General features: G+C 43.7%; 1 protein-coding gene across 3 annotated transcripts in view; it reads right to left on the bottom strand.

Moving 5' to 3' along the window:
- cyth1a (cytohesin 1a) overlaps positions 1-19,591 on the bottom strand; it is a 77,520-nt gene that overhangs the window by 25,980 nt on the left and 31,949 nt on the right. The window contains exon 1 of one of the 3 annotated variants that reach the window (XM_017711976.2): positions 10,037-10,217. The exons of the other annotated variants lie outside the window; for them this stretch is intronic. Within the exon in view, the coding sequence (XP_017567465.1) occupies positions 10,037-10,064 (28 nt within the window). The 5' untranslated portion in view covers positions 10,065-10,217. Of the gene's footprint in view, positions 1-10,036; positions 10,218-19,591 lie in introns of those variants that run through there. 3 annotated transcript variants of the gene reach the window in all.

Raw genomic sequence — 19,591 nt, forward strand, 5'->3', positions numbered from 1 at the left:
TGCCTTAACGCAACCACAATGCACCTAAAATAAACATTTATTTCACAGGCTGTATCCAGTCCCACAAACTGCACATAAGACATGAGCACTTCACACACGTACTGAGAACCAGCTAAACAGCTGCCATTAGTATCTCAAGCATACACTAGGCCATGAGGTAGGCCTGTGCCCAGTGACAGTCAAAATAATACTGATATGCTGTGTGATGTGATATGCTACACTAACACCACATTCATTATACCTAACTAGGGCTGGGCGATAAAATAATAACGATAATTATCACAATATAACCTTTCCTCGATAGAGCGATAAGAAAGATTCGACAATTATTTGATATAATACACCATTCTCTCACACACACACACACACACTGCACTGAAAGCCCTTGTGGCGTTTTCTCCTACAAGGAAAGCGACATTATTCTGCTGTCGCCAAGAGAGGGCGCACTTCCGAGTTTTTCGACATGATTAGAGAAGTGAGTGGGCGAGGAGTAAAAAAACGGGTTACAAAATATACTTTAGCAACGTCTGAAAGGTGAAGTTATGTATTCCCTGTTTGAGTGGAGTGACCGGCGATCTGTTTTCCTGTGACCAAGTGTGAGCGACTAGATCAGTGGCGTAACTGTGCTAACCTACAGCGAACTTGCCTCTTTCTGTACATCCTAACAATCTTTAGCAACAGTACATCACAGCCGCACCACGACTCCAACACGGTGTTACAGCACTCAGTCATATTATAGTATTAGTGCATTTCCGAGCAACGAAAGAGAAAAAGTGAAGTGGGTTCATGGAAGTTCCAGCCCTGACTTAATCGAAAGTAAACCGAGGAAGTTGTGGGCCGTCTGAAAGCGGGATAATGCTCTCCTTCCAGGCCAGCTGTTTTCAGCAGCTGGCTAACTTGAAGCACACGGCGAATTGATTATACTGTAGATCAAACAAGAACCAAAAGTACTGATTTCAGTTTAAACATAGCTAAAAGGAGGACTCTGGTGTGTTTGTCTGGTGTGAGATTCAAACTGCGGTTAATACTTTTACACAGTGAGCGTAGTTACCATAGTATAGAGAAATCCAGATGTTTGAATACGGGTGAATACGGCAATGTTCAGCACTGTTGTTGGCCACTTGTTCAGCATTAGTAACAGGACAGCTGAACGCTCGTCAACAGGCAGCTAAAAATAATCTTTTCTTTCTTAAATTATGACTACTACAAAAATTCAGCCATGCTTTTCCAGCTGGTGAAAAACGGCGAATCGGACACTTTCTCCCACTGCCCCATGACAGATCTGTGAAATGCTCCACTGTTTGGTGAGTGTTCATCGTGTTACAACAGCAATTAACCACTCTGGAGCAAAAATCAGCCTTCAAACATGAAAGAAATAACGATTAGACATTTATCGCGATATGTATCAATATTGAACGATATGAATTTTGTTTATCGTGATAACATTTTGACCATATTGCTCAGCTCTATACCTAACATAGATGAGATTGCTCTGTTAACGTGGCTCAGCTGTTGGCTGAGCTGGTTGAACATCCTTACCCAGAACCCGTTATGCTGAACATTTCAGGGCATCCTCAGACCCTGGTGTTAGGTTTCAGAAATCAAACAGAACAGGATAAATTGAAGGTTAAAATAGATAACAATATACTACAGCTACAGCTACAACTTTTGGTAGATTGCTCTTTTATTACGTTCATTTAATTTCATTAAGATTAACCTTCAATTTACACACTATCCCTGTTTGCTTGCCTCGTGTATCCCCATCGGTGCCAGAGACCTCTAAACAAGGTTTAACAGTTTACCAACGTTATTTTCCACACGGTTACCAGGTCTTTATTTGTTATGAGTAAATGCGCAGGTCATTTACATTCGTTGATGTTTGAAGCATTAATGTAGTACATTTTATATGCTTTCTAAATATTATAGTTAAAAGACGATTTACTGTCTGTCATTCAACGCTTGTGTTTTCAACTAAATGTGAGTGTAAAGTCCGTAAAAAGGGGAAATGGCATCAGGACAAAGTCCTTGCACTCGTTATTCCTCTAGCCATTTTATCTTCCCTCTCACACACACACACACGTTTGATATGATGCTCATCGATTACTCTGCATCAGCGTGCTGCCTTCTACAAAATCCCAAAGGTGAGTCAAGCAGGCCCAAATTACTCGGCGAGCTACGCATTCCAGTCTGGGACCATGATTTCACATTGTTCCTCAAGCGAGATGACTTCAGCATGACCTGTAAGCAGGATGACAAAGTTCTTAGTCATGAAGTAGCTGTGTCCGAACAACAAGGCCTATAATGCTTTCTGGTGTTAATCTGACAGAGAAGTGGCGAAAACCAATTTGTGAATCAATCTATTCAGCTAACGCTATGACAATATTTGTTTGGAGATGCACAGTGTGTTAATGAAGTGTGTGTGAATGTGTTGGTCTGTATTAGCGTTCATGCCAGTCTTAGAAGCCAATAGGTGTGTGAAGGGGAGGCTGAACAGACAGGGCCTCTCCAAAGTAAGCAGAGGCAGGGATTTGCAGTGTAAACATCCTGCAGTGTGTGTGACCAGAGGAAAACCCTGAGGATCAGCTTAACTAGAACTCTCACCACACGTTTAAAGGGCCAGTTTCCAGCTATGATTCATAGAGAATGGACTTTACTTCATTTATATGACGACAGATCACTTTGTAGAAAGAAGAATTAACACAGGTCTGAGCGACTAAGGGGGGAAAAAAATGATTTAGGCTGAAGGAGTTCTCTGCATGATTATGTCATTGGTGTTTATAGTGTGAGATAATATTTGAAAATGTGTGATCACCCTTTCCTGTCTGGTCCGCACGTTTGTAAGAATAAATGCAAGGACATGCACTGGATTGCAAAGACATTAGCAATCATGGAGAAACAATCACTTTTGGAGGTGAGAGTATCAGATTTAAGTCCAGGTATAGTCCAAATAGTTCAACTGCCCTTTCTCAGATTTTAATCATTTTTTAACCCATCTAAACCAGAACCAAGTTAGCCAGAACCAAACATCTTCTGTGGTGTGCAGACAGATCGATCTGTCTGTCTGTCTGTCTGTCTGTCTGTGTCTGTCTGTCTATATATATATATATATATATATATATATATATATATATATACATACAATTACACATACATACACACACACACCTAGATGCCGTGTTTGGTTCAGCCAGGCATGTCAACAGTGCCACCACTTTGGGCCGGTCAACACTGCTGCTGGACTGCATTCAGTACCATTACAGAGCAGCAGTTTAAATAGGATTCTGTCCACAATTATACCATTTACAGAACGTTGCGCTCAGAAAGCGAGATAGGATCGTATAACGGAAGGAAAGCAGCGACCCACGCTCATGTTTGTATGATGCGTATTGTTTGTGTGACGTTGACGTGTAGATATGGCCGTGTGGTTGGTGAGAAAACGGAATAGGAAGCCGACTTCAGCTTCACGCTTCTTACTGTACTCTGGGGGTTTATTTTATTTTTATGTGTATTCAGATTAGGAGGGATTCACACACTGATTGGTTTGTTGATTGTGAGATTACGTTTCTACTCAACTAAACTCCGTTTTTTTTTTTAACGTCAGGTGCAGACAGAATACTTTCCTGCTGCCCATATGGCTAATTAGCATGATCGGTTATTAAAAGTTTTTTTAAATCACAGAGAGCAGCCCGTACAACCTAGATTAATCTGTGTCTATTATAAAAAAGAAAATTTGGTAAATCGTGGCCAATTCAATCCTGAGACTCATCTCTCAATACAAGTGAATTTGTTCACGAGCACATTATCACCACCACAACATAGCAGAGACACGCCAACGTATCGCCACTGTCCTAGGTTCCAGCACTGTTTAGCATTTAATTGTTAGATTGCTGGTTTGAAATGAATTGAACAGGGCATCGGCGAAAAACTGCCAAAACTAAGGGAAATATTTCTTTTCGCCGTGGTAGGAAAAAATGTCACACTGTCACAGTCCCTAGTTTTCAGGATACACAAATATGTCACAATATATATTTTTTCTTACCTCTGAAAAACTGGTAAATGTATAATAGTACCACATTTATAAAATACTATCAAAAACTATGAATACAAAGATTTATATTCATTCAATGTGTCATATATTGTGTTTCAGTAAATATTCACAGGACTAATTATGCCCTATTAGTATTAATAAACCATGCAAATAGTGTTTTAAGCTCTGACATTATCTAAAATTTAGCCTTATACGCATAGCGTGACACACTTTGACCTAATTTATCATGACAATAAAAAGTCTCAAATATTTTTGTAAAATGCACATACAAAATGTAATATTTAGTAATAACAGCATGAATATAATAATAATAATAATAATAATAATAATAATAATAAAAAAGAGACAATGAGAATAAACAGTTACTATCTGAAAACTAAAATGCATGATCATTGCAGCCCTAGATGACAGGAGAGCTGGTCTAGTCAGGGTCTAGTCTTCAAAAGATGGGTATGACTTGCTAATGAATTGCTAATAATACAGTATTTTTAGAATCATTCAATGAATCTGAATATATGAATTTCCTCTTCAGGTTCACACAGAAAACACTTAAGCCTAAACATTCAGCGTGAGAGAATATGTTTCATTAGTCTGTGAACACATCGTTAGCTTCGCGTAATGGCTTTCCGTCCCACAGGCCTATATATATATATATCTAGCTATATATTAGCATGCTGTACTGAGCCTAAGTAGGGGGAAAAAAATAAAACCTACACACAACCAACACAACCTTCACCCACACTGCTACTGCAGCCCAAGCAGAGGAAGCCACAGAGGCAATGTGACCCGAGTCATCACAGCACAACATGCACGTATCAGCCATACGCAGACAGGAAATGAGCTGAGCTGCACACACACACACACACACACACACACACACACACACACACACACACACACACACAAAAATCTCTAAAATCTTATCTTATGGATGCTAAATTTCTTCAGTAACAGTAAAACCACCCACCGCCCACAATGCCTTGCTGTGCTACACAGTTTTTAAGGGGCTCTTTTCTACATTAATCATAAATTGCTGCTTCCTGCTGAGGCTTTCATTCAGTGCTACATAGGGTGCGAGGGCAAAGTCCACACCCTGTGTGTGGGACAAGCAACATCCTGCTTTGTTACAGTCAATACTAAACCTGAGCCGGCTTACTGAAACGCTGGTCATACGTTTTCTACCTTCTTTCAGCGTCAGGCCACTATACACATCGCTGCTGTCAGAACAAAACCTTGTATCTCCATTTTTGTCATTTTGACACAATTTGAAAATGCCTGTTCCTCTTTACATTGTATGTTAATTTCATGAAGGTTGGACTAAAGGATACGGCCCAAAATGACCTGGAAAAAATTCTGGTTCCATTGACTTGCGTTAAAAATGAAGTAGGTTTTTCCTCCTCCTGTAAAGTTACCATTCTGGAGATACGAGGTTTTGCTCCGACAACAGCGGACAACATACATGCAGGAAATGTTCTTCTGACATTTCAAACCAACTTAGGAAAGCACACTATAATTTACAGCACTACTGAGGAACACAAAATCCAAGTCACTTCTACAATAGTTTCTACATTATAAACAACAGAATCCAAAAAAAGCAGCTGAAAAGCCCAATTTCTTTAATAATGACCCATCATCATTATGTATACTCCTTGAAAAGAGCTCATTATTCCAGGCTTTTTCATGGCTCCTTCTTCACATACTGTGGACAGCTGGGCTGCACACGCTCCTGTCCTCCCCGACAGTCGGCTCTGTTACGAACACAAGTGTTAAGCTCTCACCCGCCTTCAACACAGCCATGCTCACCACATGCTGAGCAAATAGAAGCTCCTTTTCTAAATCGTACTGAAATGCTTCACAATGCACTACAATACTCTGGCGGCTTCTAATTAAACATATACACAGTCGAGCGATCTTAATCACAGATTAGTAGGAAACTACATGCAAGTGTAGAGGTAAATTGGCCTTGTAACAGCCAAGATGACAGCCCATGGTGCCACTTTCGAGAGATTTCTCTCTTGGTTGGCTCAAACAAATGAGAAGCAAATGATGTTCCTGGAAACCGGAATGTTCTCTTGTTCCTTTCCATACCCAGGAGACGCATGAATAAATATCAAATGATAGTTCAGAATATCTTTGACAACAGCCGAGAATAGAGCTGGGTACAATGCTGTTGTAGCGATGCGTCATGTCAGCAAGCCCAGACCAGTAGGTTTTCCTTGTTAGAGCACAGGGCTTAGTCAGGACTTGCAGCTGCCTGGTTTAGGCTTCAACGACAAAAAATGGCACTGCGTCAGTCAGAGACGAGTTTTTCGGGTGAATAGGGAGAGGGACACAGAGAGGGAGAGATGAAGAGAAAAAGACAGGCTCACACCTTAGAGGCCACAATCAAAGATCTCGACAGGAGACAGGCATACCAGGCAGCTAATCTCAATCTACTACAGCAGGAAATGCAGGTGAGCAAACATCAGGAGTAGAAACGAAGGTGAGAGAGTAAACACACGTAAACGTGCAGCGACAACACAGAAAAGAATGTTAAGGTCTTCTCTGCCGTTACATAACCCAACACAGATACAGGTACATTTCATGTATATGAAATAAAAGGCCCAAGACCAGAGATCACCGATTTGTTAAACAACAAAATCAGCATAAAGTCAACAAAAGCTAAAATAACAGGCAGTGCTACAGGGTCGCCAGTGGAAATTAGTTTTAGTGTAGCGGCAGTATTTGTATAAACAAAGGCTATTTACAAAATGAGGGGCTATTCATTAAATACCACGATACAGTGAATACAGTATACAGGTCTTGCACATGCAAAAGACTATTATGCTTTCACTTATTTGTATTTTGGTTATCCCTCCTCGACACCATCAGAGCTCTTGGCAAAGGGTGCAGTACTCCAGCAGGTGCAAGTGTTTTCAGTTCCAGTCCTAACTGCTGTCTTAATTTACACACACACATAATATTACACACACATTTTATATCTCCCCAGTTTTTTATATAATTTGGAAGTACCAGTTGTCTTTACATTGTGTGTACATTTCATGATGAATGGACCAAAAGAAATGGCCCAAAATGATGTGGAAAAAATTCTGGTTCCATTGACTTACATTGAAAGTTATGCAGGTTTTTTCCTGTAAAGTTACCTTTTTGGAGATACAAGGTTTTCTTCCGACAACAGCGATATATAGGTCTTAAATCACACACACTGTGTGAATCATCAAGTAAACAGTCTTTTTAATATGTTTTATTGCATAAAAGGTGATACCATGCATGATCTTTTGTGCCCCCAAACGTGGAACGTCCTGAGTAAGCTGAGAATGAAGACCACATGAGAGTAGAAAACAACTTTGAGGCTGCAAACATTCCTCACATTTGACCTCTGCTCACACCAACTGCTGCAGACAGCATGCGAACTAACCTGTGAACTAACGGACAGCGTGATGGCAGACAAACTGTCTGAATCCTGTGGCCCACGCCCAGCCACTACTGAAAGGTAATCTGAGTCATAACTTCATCACAGCGGTCTTTTCTCTCTCAGTTCCTTACACAATAGAAACACTGAAAACAAATCCGTTGGCCAGCAAAGCATAATGGCTGCAAAACCAGTTCCTGTGTGCAGAAGCAGCTTAAGGAGAAAAGCAAGCATGGGCTACCCTTCAAACGCTAATCTAATAATCTGTTAGGCCAATCTGTGCAACCGGTATTACGTAATGATGTAACGTAGAGCTACTTTTCTGAATTCCTTTAATTTCCTAGTTAAACATAAAACAATAACCACTACCTGTTTACAAGGCATCTACGATACTCTGAAGAGCTAACAGAGGAGATGCAAGCACCCAAGATCATTATTAGCTCTGAAGAAAAGCCAACCCTACACCAAGGTACACCAAGCACCCTACACTATGCCAATAAGGGTCCTTGGGCAAGACTCCTAACACCACCTTGGTCTACCTGTGTAAAATGATCAAGTCGCTCTGTAAGTTGTAAGTCGCTCTGGATAAGAGCGTCAGCCAAAATGCCATAAATGTAAATGTAAATGTAAGAGTCCTTGGGCAAGACTCCTAACACCACCTTGGCCTACCTGTGTAAAAATGATCAAACTGTAAGTCACTCTGGATAAGAGCGTCTGCCAAATGCCATAAATGTATCCGAGAACTAAAAACCACTGTATGCTAGCATGGAGAGTCCATACGAACCCCTTTAATGACCAGGGCCCAAAGTTTTACTACACACTTCTATAACCTGAGAAGAGCTCAGCCAGTTTGCAGTGAAGTCCCTGTAGTAACTGAATAATATGCCTTAGTATGTAATAAGCCTGAGAGTTTATGGGATTAATCAAAAATCGCACAAACAAGCTATAATAAATGTGCATAAATATGCAACACACCTAGATATTAGGACAATATTAATATGCGTATACCAGCAGGAGCAGCATATCGGAACACACACTTCAGCCTTAACATATCGCTGCGGAACAAAAACCTCGCATCTCCATCATTTGAAAGAACTCGCTGTCCTATATATGGTGTGTAAATCTCATGACGAATGCACCAACAGAAATGACCCAAAATTACTCGGAAAAAATTCTGGTTCCAATGACTTGCACTAAAAGTAGAGTAAGTTTTTTCCTTCTCCTGTAAAGCTACCATGTTGGACATGCGAGGTTTTGTTCCGACAGCAGCGACATATGCATACAAACTGTATTTCAGGTCTTCTGTACATACCAGCTCTGAACACTTCGTCTTAAATAAATAAATAAAAAATATTCAGGTCAAATACATTAAAAGGAAATAAACAAGACAAGAACATAGGAAGGCCCCGATATGAGAAGCCTAGGCTAATGCGAACGTCATATTTTTCAAACACACACCTGTTGATGTCAATACACAAACATTCCTAGTGAAATATGACATCAAATTTCTACAGGCCCCAGTATTAAAGAGCATTAAACCTGACAGGATGATCTTAATATACATCAGCAGATCAACGGCAGCTACACGGTAAACGGGGACAATGACAGACGCATCCATTAAAGCGTGATGAGCCGTGGCGAGTGTCCGAAATGCGATCCACAAACCACGGGGACTTTTCTGAGCTGAAGCGGAAAAATATGACGGACTTAGTTAAGGAGCTGTTCTCTCATGAACCTGAGACCAACCAGCTCAGGGGCTTTTTCAGCCCTCAGTAACTCCGTAAAGGCCGTAAGGCTCCTCTGAGGTAAAGGACAAGGCGAGGCGCTAACCCAACCATTACAGCAGCGCCTGCGGGACGGGTTCTGTCCGGACGTTATGAGCAGAAAACACAAAGGACCTGCAGCGCAGTTCACAACTGAATAACACGGAATAATCTGCACTGACACGGGAGAAATGAATCCGCTAACCTAGACAGGTTAACTCACTAGGTTATAACAGGAAATGTAACGTTAGCCATCGCCAAGCTTCGCGTCCCAGCGAACACACCTGTTGAACGGACTTGGGTTAATAGCCGTGCGAACAGCTCATAAACACAGAAGAGGGCAAGTCGAAGAGATTAAAGTTTACACACTTTTTAAATCTCCTTAGCCAACATAACTTCACACTCTTTCTCAAATTTGACTTAACGAAATGCGAACCGCTCCAACTTCAACCCACACCGCTGTTAACGTCAGACTACAGCCTGAATAGCAGAAATCGGACTTTCGGGCGAAATGAGACCAAAATAACGAGCAGGCCGACATGAAATGTGAGGAACTTTGGTTAAACCATGTAAACAACTTTTACGCAGCCCTCCGTTAGCCTACCCCGTCTGCCCGGTGTGTTTATAACGGGCTTATGAAGAGGCAGAATAACGAGGTCGGTTCGCCGGTTGGACTCTGTGGAGCTCGTAACCGTCGGAGCGACCGTTACACCCGACTCCGATTTAAAGTCGTTCTGAGGAGCGCGCGGGTCAACGTTAGCCAGCGAGCTAACTCAGCTTTGAGTGATACTTAACAGCCGAGACTTAACTTACCGACACCGTCCTCCGATTTCAACACCATCGCGCTTTCTCTGGAAGCCCTGCGCTTGGAAAATGACCGCAACTCGTTTGAAAGGACAGGCAGACGGTCAGTTTCTGACTTTTGGTCCAACTTTAGTCACTAAAGCTTCGCTTTACGTAAACACGACGACACCGGGCGGGGAGCAGCTGGGGGAGGACAGCGCGAGGGCGTGGCTTCGTGTGTTTGCGTCACGCTGCATGACCAATCGCGTCGCTACGCCGAATCTCTCGGACCAATCAGAAAGCCGAGTGTGGGGCCAGAACGACAGTACCCGGGTGACGCGTTTCTCAGGCTGTTTAATTCGGCCATGAAACTCCGCCGGTGTTCGGTTACACACGCACACCCAGAGAGAGAGAGAGAGAGAGAGAGAACAGGAGAGAGAGAGAGAGAGAGAGAGAACAGGAGAGAGAGAGAGAGAGAGAGAGAGAGAGAGAGAGAGAGAGAGAGAGAGAGAGAGAGAGAACGAACACAGGAGAGAGAGAGAGAGAGAGAGAGAGAGAGAACGAACACAGAGAGAGAGAGAGAGAGAGAGAGAGAGAACGAACACAGGAGAGAGAGAGAGAGAGAGAGAGAGAGAGAGAGAGAGAGAGAGAGAGAGAGAACGAACACAGGAGAGAGAGAGAGAGAGAGAGAGAGAACAGGAGAGAGAGAGAGAGAACAGGAGAGAGAGAGAGAACGAACACAAGAGAGAGAGAGAGAGAGAGAGAGAGAGAGAGAGAGAGAACAGGATAGAGAGAGAGAGAGAGAACAGGAGAGAGAGAGAGAGAGAGAGAGAGAGAGAGAGAGAACGAACACAGGAGAGAGAGAGAGAGAGAGAGAGAGAGAGAGAACGAACACAGGAGAGAGAGAGAGAGAGAGAGAGAGAGAGAGAGAGAGAGAGAGAACACAGGAGAGAGAGAGAGAGAGAGAGAGAGAGAGAGAGAGAGAGAGAGAGAACGAACACAGGAGAGAGAGAGAGAGAGAGAGAGAGAGAGAGAGAGAGAGAGAGAGAGAGAGAGAGAGAGAGAGAGAGAACAGGAGAGAGAGAGAACGAACACAGGAGAGAGAGAGAGAGAGAGAGAGAGAGAGAGAGAGAGAGAGAGAGAGAGAACAGGAGAGAGAGAGAGAGAGAGAGAGAGAGAGAGAGAGAGAGAGAGAGAGAGAGAGAGAGAGAGAAAGAACAAGGGAGAGAGAGAGAGAGAGAGAACGAGAGAGAGAGAGAGAGATAGAAAGAGAGAGAACAGGAGAGAGAGAGAGAGAACAGGAGAGAGAGAGAGAGAGAGAGAGAGAGAGAGAACAGGAGAGAGAGAGAGAGAGAGAGAGAGAGAGAGAGAGAGAGAGAGAGAGAGAGAGAACAGGAGAGAGAGAGAGAGAGAGAGAGAGAACGAACACAGGAGAGAGAGAGAGAGAGAGAGAGAGAGAGAGAACAGGAGAGAGAGAGAGAGAGAGAGAGAGAGAGAGAGAGAGAGAACAGGATAGAGAGAGAGAGAGAGAACAGGAGAGAGAGAGAGAGAGAGAAAGAACAAGGGAGAGAGAGAGAGAGAGAGAACGAGAGAGAGAGAGAGATAGAAAGAGAGAGAACAGGAGAGAGAGAGAGAGAACAGGAGAGAGAGAGAGAGAGAGAGAGAACAGGAGAGAGAGAGAGAGAGAGAGAACAGGAGAGAGAGAGAGAGAGAGAGAGAGAACGAACACAGGAGAGAGAGAGAGAGAGAGAGAGAGAACAGGAGAGAGAGAGAGAGAGAGAGAGAGAGAGAGAGAGAGAGAGAGAGAACGAACACAGGAGAGAGAGAGAGAGAGAGAGAGAGAGAGAGAGAGAGAGAGAGAGAGAGAGAGAGAGAGAGAGAGAGAGAGAGAGAGAGAGAGAACACAGGAGAGAGAGAGAGAGAGAGAGAGAGAGAGAACGAACACAGGAGAGAGAGAGAGAGAGAGAGAGAGAGAACAGGAGAGAGAGAGAACGAACACAGGAGAGAGAGAGAGAGAGAGAGAGAGAGAGAGAGAGAGAGAGAGAGAGAGAGAACAGGAGAGAGAGAGAGAGAGAGAGAGAGAGAGAACAGGATAGAGAGAGAGAGAGAGAACAGGAGAGAGAGAGAGAGAGAGAGAGAGAGAGAGAGAGAGAGAGAGAGAGAGAGAGAGAGAGAGAACGAACACAGGAGAGAGAGAGAGAGAGAGAGAGAGAGAACGAACACAGGAGAGAGAGAGAGAGAGAGAGAGAGAGAGAGAGAACACAGGAGAGAGAGAGAGAGAGAGAGAGAACGAACACAGGAGAGAGAGAGAGAGAGAGAGAGAGAGAACACAGGAGAGAGAGAGAGAGAGAGAGAGAGAGAGAGAGAACGAACACAGGAGAGAGAGAGAGAGAGAGAGAGAGAGAGAGAGAGAGAACAGGAGAGAGAGAGAGAGAGAGAGAGAGAGAGAGAGAACAGGATAGAGAGAGAGAGAGAGAGAGAGAGAGAGAGAGAGAGAGAGAGAGAGAGAGAGAGAGAGAGAGAGAGAACACAGGAGAGAGAGAGAGAGAGAGAGAGAGAGAACAGGATAGAGAGAGAGAGAGAACAGGATAGAGAGAGAGAGAGAGAGAGAGAGAGAGAGAGAGAGAGAGAGAGAGAGAGAGAGAGAGAGAGAGAGAGAGAGAGAACACAGGAGAGAGAGAGAGAGAGAGAGAGAGAGAGAACGAACACAGGAGAGAGAGAGAGAGAGAGAGAGAGAGAACACAGGAGAGAGAGAGAGAGAGAGAGAGAGAGAGAGAGAACGAACACAGGAGAGAGAGAGAGAGAGAGAGAGAGAGAGAGAGAGAGAGAGAGAACAGGAGAGAGAGAGAACGAACACAGGAGAGAGAGAGAGAGAGAGAGAGAGAACAGGAGAGAGAGAGAGAGAGAGAGAGAGAGAGAGAGAACAGGATAGAGAGAGAGAGAGAGAACAGGAGAGAGAGAGAGAGAGAGAGAGAGAGAGAGAGAGAGAGAGAGAGAGAGAGAGAGAGAGAGAGAGAGAGAGAGAGAGAGAACACAGGAGAGAGAGAGAGAGAGAGAGAGAGAGAGAGAGAGAGAGAGAACGAACACAGGAGAGAGAGAGAGAGAGAGAGAGAGAGAACAGGAGAGAGAGAGAACGAACACAGGAGAGAGAGAGAGAGAGAGAGAGAGAGAGAGAGAGAGAGAGAGAGAGAACAGGAGAGAGAGAGAGAACAGGAGAGAGAGAGAGAGAGAGAGAGAACAGGATAGAGAGAGAGAGAGAGAGAGAACAGGAGAGAGAGAGAGAGAGAGAAAGAACAAGGGAGAGAGAGAGAGAGAGAGAACGAGAGAGAGAGAGAGATAGAAAGAGAGAGAACAGGAGAGAGAGAGAGAGAACAGGAGAGAGAGAGAGAGAGAGAGAGAACAGGAAAACAAAGGAGAGAATGAGAGACAGAGTGGGAGAGAGAAGGCAGGAGAGAGTGAGAGATAGAAAGATAGTGGGGGAGGGAGGGAGAGTGACGAACACTAGCGCAGAACCACATGGGAACTGAAGTGCCTGCCGTTACGAGTCTCTAAAACACCACATTTAAAACAAAAATTAAGACTTAAAATCTGTGGTTTTGTTTAAAAATCCCATTATTAATATCCTGACATCAGAACGTATGCTTACCCATAGTTTAAAGGGAAATCAGACTCTTGTATTTTTACAAAAACAAGTCATTCACAGTGCTTTGATGTGCATTGACAGTGCATTCACAGTGCTATCTTTGGATGGTTCAAACTTTGGCACAGTTTTCAAGCATTAATTCTGGAAAACATTGAGAATTTCTACTGAAACATGTGTTGCTTAGTTTGCACTAAAACTAACTAAGGCCGTGTTTACACCTGGCGCTAATGTACGGCTTTGGTTATCCGGAGATGAACACGGGGTCCACAGAGTATCCTTCACCCCATCACAAGGGGTCACTGGATACACGTTCAAGACACATACTGATACACCAAACATAACAATGGTACACAATCTCTGTCAGACAGATTCTCTTATTCTCTTACATCACAAGATAAGTGCACTCCAACAGCCAATCCAGTAATCCTGGGCAGGCCTACAGATCCCTCCACAGATCAAACAACACAATGCACAACAATATGAGATTTCTTACAACCAAAATACATCAATTCAGTTTTTATATGTATTAAAAGAAGAGTTCAGCCAAAAAAAAAAATAAAAATCACAAATTATTGCATGATTTTCAACTCACAGTTGATCAGTCAAGACTGGTTAGAACTGGAGCTGCTGGGCTAGAGGTGCTAACAAACACTGGAAGTCAATAGTCACCCAAATTGTTTCTGTCGATATACAAACAAAAGCGAATGCTATGTTCTAAACTATTCTGACTTGTCCGTGTGACCTGAATTAAGACCTGCTTGCAGTCTGAGCAGGTCGAGAGAAGTTTTGAACGTGTATATATGGAAACAGTTTGGGTGACTATTGACCTTCAGTGTTTGTTAGCAACAGTAACCCAGCAGCTCCAAGTCTCAGCTAAAAAAGAATTTTGAGCATGTTTCCCCAAACGATTTGTTTAAGACAGAATACAGTTCTTGTGCACAGCAACGGTGACCTTCGTGTGTTTACATCACAAACACAAACACCGAGCACACACACACACACACACCGAGCACACACACACACACACACACACACGCACCTTTGTTCCACAGTGAAATTCGAAAGCAACAATCAAGATGGCAACAACAAACACGCTGTATACAATCGCCCCACTACAAACACAGGCATTAGAAAAAAGTGAACATTTCCCAACATTCACACAAACAAAACCATACAAACAAGCTCTCGCAGAAGAATTCCAACTCGAGCATGCGTTTTTCTGCTTAAAATGGAACAGCAACACTTACACCTTACTGAAGTAGAACGAAGATTTGACCCTTGGTTGATTTGTACCAACGCAAATGTACACATATACTGCAATCATGTTATAAATAATGGACTGGTTAATAACAATCAGCATCTGTGATGCCCTAAAGTTATGATTTTAATGTTTTTAAGAATGGCTTAAACACCCCCCCCCCCACCACCACCACAGAAGCTGGAAGGTAAAGTCCAAGCATCTAAACTGTTTACCATGTTTACTCCACAAATTAACATTGTCTATTTTAAAAGTCCAGCATGTGGGAAAGAAGGCCGGCCACAGGGAAACGGAAGCTGGTCGTCAAACGCACTGACTGTACCTTTAATTGCTCTAAAGATTGGGATCTCCAGAGAGCTACTCAGGAAGAAGATAAGCATCACTTTGATGAGCACAGCAGACATGCTTGTCTGGTTCACAAAAGCCACTGCTGTGCTTCCCCAAATGACAGCCTTTGTCCATGCAGCCAGTGTCGAGTGCAACAGTTCCTGCACAAAGGCAGGCTTCTTATTTTCTACACCCACTGGCCCACATCGTAAATACATGTAAAAAACAACGGAACAAGACATCCTTAGATTTCTACCCAAGGTCACGCTTTGGCTGCTGTCCCCCGGCCGACTGACCTATGTAAATCTGAGACTCGCTCTGAATGGGGTTATAAATCTGTTTATGTAAATATCATGTAAATATGATGGTGACACATGACGCATTTCAGATGGGCTTTGTTCTCATGTTCAGCGTGATCTGCTTGTGGAAGCCTGAAAAGCTGGTGACATTTCTATGCAGCATCTTCCAGTTGGCCTCAATCTTCACAGAGCTCTTTTGATACGCTTTCATTAAAAATAAATCATCCATCTAATGCTGTGAGTAATGCCTGGAATGCCTGATTAGCATAACTTGTTTGTGCTACTTAAAAAACAGCGTTTTATGCAAAAATGCTAATATTGTTGCTACTAAGCACCAAAACGTGTAAGGCCTTTTGACAGATTAAAAATTTTACAGGCCTTTCAAGTAATCACTTTTTTGTACAAATAAAAAACAGTAGTGCCAGCCACTGGGGGGGATTGTCAAGTAGGGTGGGCAAGTCCTAAAAAATTGGTTTTGAAACTGTGTCTCTCGACCCTGTTCAAGGAGGCCCACTGTCCTGCACGTCTTGGTGCTTTTCCTGCTTTAGAAACCCACTTTAACTCAATAATTGGCCGTTAATGAGCTGCTCAGTTGTGTTAGGGTCAGGGAAAACACTATGTAGTATAAAAATACATTTGTTCTCATCTTGGATATAAAATTAATCTTGCATAAACCAACTTTGGCCTGCACTTCCCGGTTTGCACAGTCCATCCATCCATCCATCCATTTTCCAAGCCGCTTCTCCGTCAGGGTCGCGGGGGGGTGCTGGAGCCTATCCCAGCAGTCTTCGGGCGGAAGGCAGGATACACCCTGGACAGGTTGCCAGTCCATCGCAGGGCAGACAGACAGACACAGACAGTCACTCACACCTAGGGACAATTTAGCATGTCCAATTGGCCTGACTGCATGTCTTTGGACTGTGGGAGGAAACCGGAGAACCCGGAGGAAACCCACGCAGAACATGCAGACTCCACACAGAGAGGACCCTGGCCGCCCGGCCGGGGAATCGAACCCAGGCCCTCCTCGCTGTGAGGCGACAGCGCTACCGGTTTGCACAGTCCATATATGGAAATTAAGCTGCAAAAACATTCTGTCCATTCTGAATGAACTGTTTCTGTGATTTCGCAAAAGCCAACATATTAAGCACCTATTCAGCCAACAACAGTGTCCATTCATGTTGAATGAGGAGCATTTCAGCCTAGACAGTTTTTTCTCCTTTCAGTAAGACACAAATACAGCAAATCAGGCCAGAGATCATTTACATATGTGGAAGTCTAACAGACATAGTGCTGAAAACAGACTGCTGAAGTCTAAAGCATAAAGAGAGGTTGGGAAATGGTGACAAAAGTGATTTACCACTACAGCCCCACACAAATGTCATAGCTAACACAGAAAGCAGGAAAACAAATAACCGTACAAATACAATGCAAGAATAACGTAAAATATGGGCCTTTTAAATGCAGCCATCTAGCCTTGTTAGGCAGCCTTCGAAGAGTTATCGGAAGGGATTTTTACCTTGGCTAAATTTAAATACAAGTCCTGATAAAACAAAGCTCCTGAAACCTTCCTGACTGTGGACTCTGCCTTGTTATCACAATGGTACACGAGCACGCATGGCTATTTGTGGAATGTTATTTTTTCCCCCTTTATTGTTCCTCAAGGACGCGTCAGTATGCATTGTGTTCTGGAATGTGTAAAAGTGTGAGAGAATCTCTCCTAGCACCTCAGAAACATCTCAACAAATCAACACCACCCACAAAACCTACAAAGCCTCTGGCAGCATCACAATACTGTCCTTCAACTAGCTTCACTCAAGAACATCAGGGGGAAAAATGACTTTAGTGTCACTGGGAGCCCTTAAAGGAGCTTTTTGGCCCAGAACTACCTTATAATATGTTAATTGTCATGTTATGCAGCATTGCATCTCTTAGCCTAATCAGTTTAACAGAACTGACCGTTTTATATCATTTTTTATATATCATCAACACCCAGCAGGCACTATCATCCACCATCACACAACCTTAAGGGCTAATGAGCCTTTCTCTCGTTTCCAGGGTCGACATTTCCGGTTTGGGAAGTTCTGTGTGAAATCATTTCCATTTCTGAGTTTCCGTTCATTTCCATCTGATGATGAGCTCAGAAAGAAACGGTTAATCGCAGCGAAGAGGAACAACGAGCCGCCATTCAAAGTCATTTGAGACAGCATGGATTTGTGCAGCGCTCATTTCAACCCGTCGGGCATCTACGTTACACCGAAGGGAAAAACTTGGATGGCAAGGGGCCGCAGCACCACGTCGCTTCAGCTGGAGTCAACGAGCAAGAGAGTCTGTGTATAGTAGAGAGAGGGCCGCCTCGGAGACTCTACTAATGAGGAGGAGGGGGTGGTGGAGGATAGAGGAGGAAGAACAAGCCAAGGTGGACGCACGCATATTATATTTGATATATTTATATATATTTTAAATGGTGCCACATTTGTAAGGAACATGTGTGGGATGAGCAGTAGAGCCGAGTATGAAAATGTGCCAAATCCTCTCTGCTAATGCCAAACAGCTTATTCTGCCATTGACTCGTTTGGTGTTTGGTGGACTGGATGATTGAAGTTTGAAGAAACAAGACATATTGGCAATTTAACAATTTATTCATTTAACAAACAGGAGCCTCAGTAGCGTGTGGAAGAACCACACACAGCCGCAACAGCCTGGCACCTCTTCCTCATGCTGGTCACCAGCCTGGTCACACACTGCTGTGGGATGGCTTCCCATTCTTCAACCAGCATTTGTCGCAAGTCAGCCAACGTGGTTGTGTTGGTCACTCTGGCACGAAGAGCACGCCCAAGCTGACCCCACAAGTGTTTAATTGGGTTGAGATCAGGAATGCTGGCAGGCCATTCCATCCTCTCCACTCCCAAATTCTGGAGGTAGTCTCTGATAAATCCCGCTCTGTGGGGGCGAGCGTTGTCATCTTGGAGGACAGAGTTTGGTCCCAGACTGTGGAGATATGGGATTGCCACTGGTTGCAGAATTTCATCTCAATATCTCTCTGCTTTGAGATATTGAGATATTGCCTCCAACGATGACAAGCCTCGTTTTTCCAGTGAGGGAGATGCCACCCCACACCATCACACTGCCTCCACCAAAAGATGTTACTCTATTGGTGCAGCAATCAGCATTGCATTCTCCACGTCTTCTCCACAATTTGACCCTACGATCCAACTGCCGTAGGCAGACCCTGGACTCATTGCTGAACATAACGCTTCTCCACATGTTCAGGTTCCAGTGCACGTGCTGCCAACAGCAGCGCAAACGGGCCTGACGGTGAGGAGCAGTCATGGCAGGCCTCCTGGCAGCCCGATGAGACCGGAGATTGGCTGCCTGCAGTCTGTTCCGGATTGTCTGGGCAGAGAGCTGTCAGACATATCGTCCTGCAAACCTTGACTACAAATCTGTAGAAGACAGCCTACGGTACCCAAGTACTGACTGGGTGAGGAAACGATCTTCTTGGGGTGTCGTCTTCTTGGGACGCCCACTTCGCAGCCTGTCTCTGACATCCCCCGTTATATGGAACTTGGCCTTCAATTTGGACATGATACTAGGGCTCACTCCAAATAATGCCGCAACTTGGTTTTGGAGAACACCAGCTTGAAGTTGCCCTATCGCACGGGTCCGATCCAGATCAGTCAAACGTGGCATGCCATTTCTTGGAGCAGACACCTACTGACCACTGTAGCAGGACTCATGCTCACAGGTGCTGCCAATCAGGTGGTACCTGGGGGTACCAGGGGTACCAGAAGCTCAAAAAAAGTGTCAATAACAACAGCAAAATAAACAGTTTGGCATTAGCAGAGAAGATTTGGCAAATTTTTCATGGACGCAACCCACATACTCAGCTCTACTGGTCATCCCACAAATGCATGTTCCTTACAAATGTGGGACCATTTAAAAGGGAAATTAACAGGCTTTCCAATGTTTCCAACATTTATTACCAAGAAGCATTATTTCTTTGTCATAACAATCTACCTATATATATATATATATATATATATATATACACACACACA

Source organism: Pygocentrus nattereri, chromosome 14 (genome assembly GCF_015220715.1).
Source record: "Pygocentrus nattereri isolate fPygNat1 chromosome 14, fPygNat1.pri, whole genome shotgun sequence".
NCBI classification, from domain to species: Eukaryota; Metazoa; Chordata; class Actinopteri; order Characiformes; family Serrasalmidae; genus Pygocentrus; species Pygocentrus nattereri.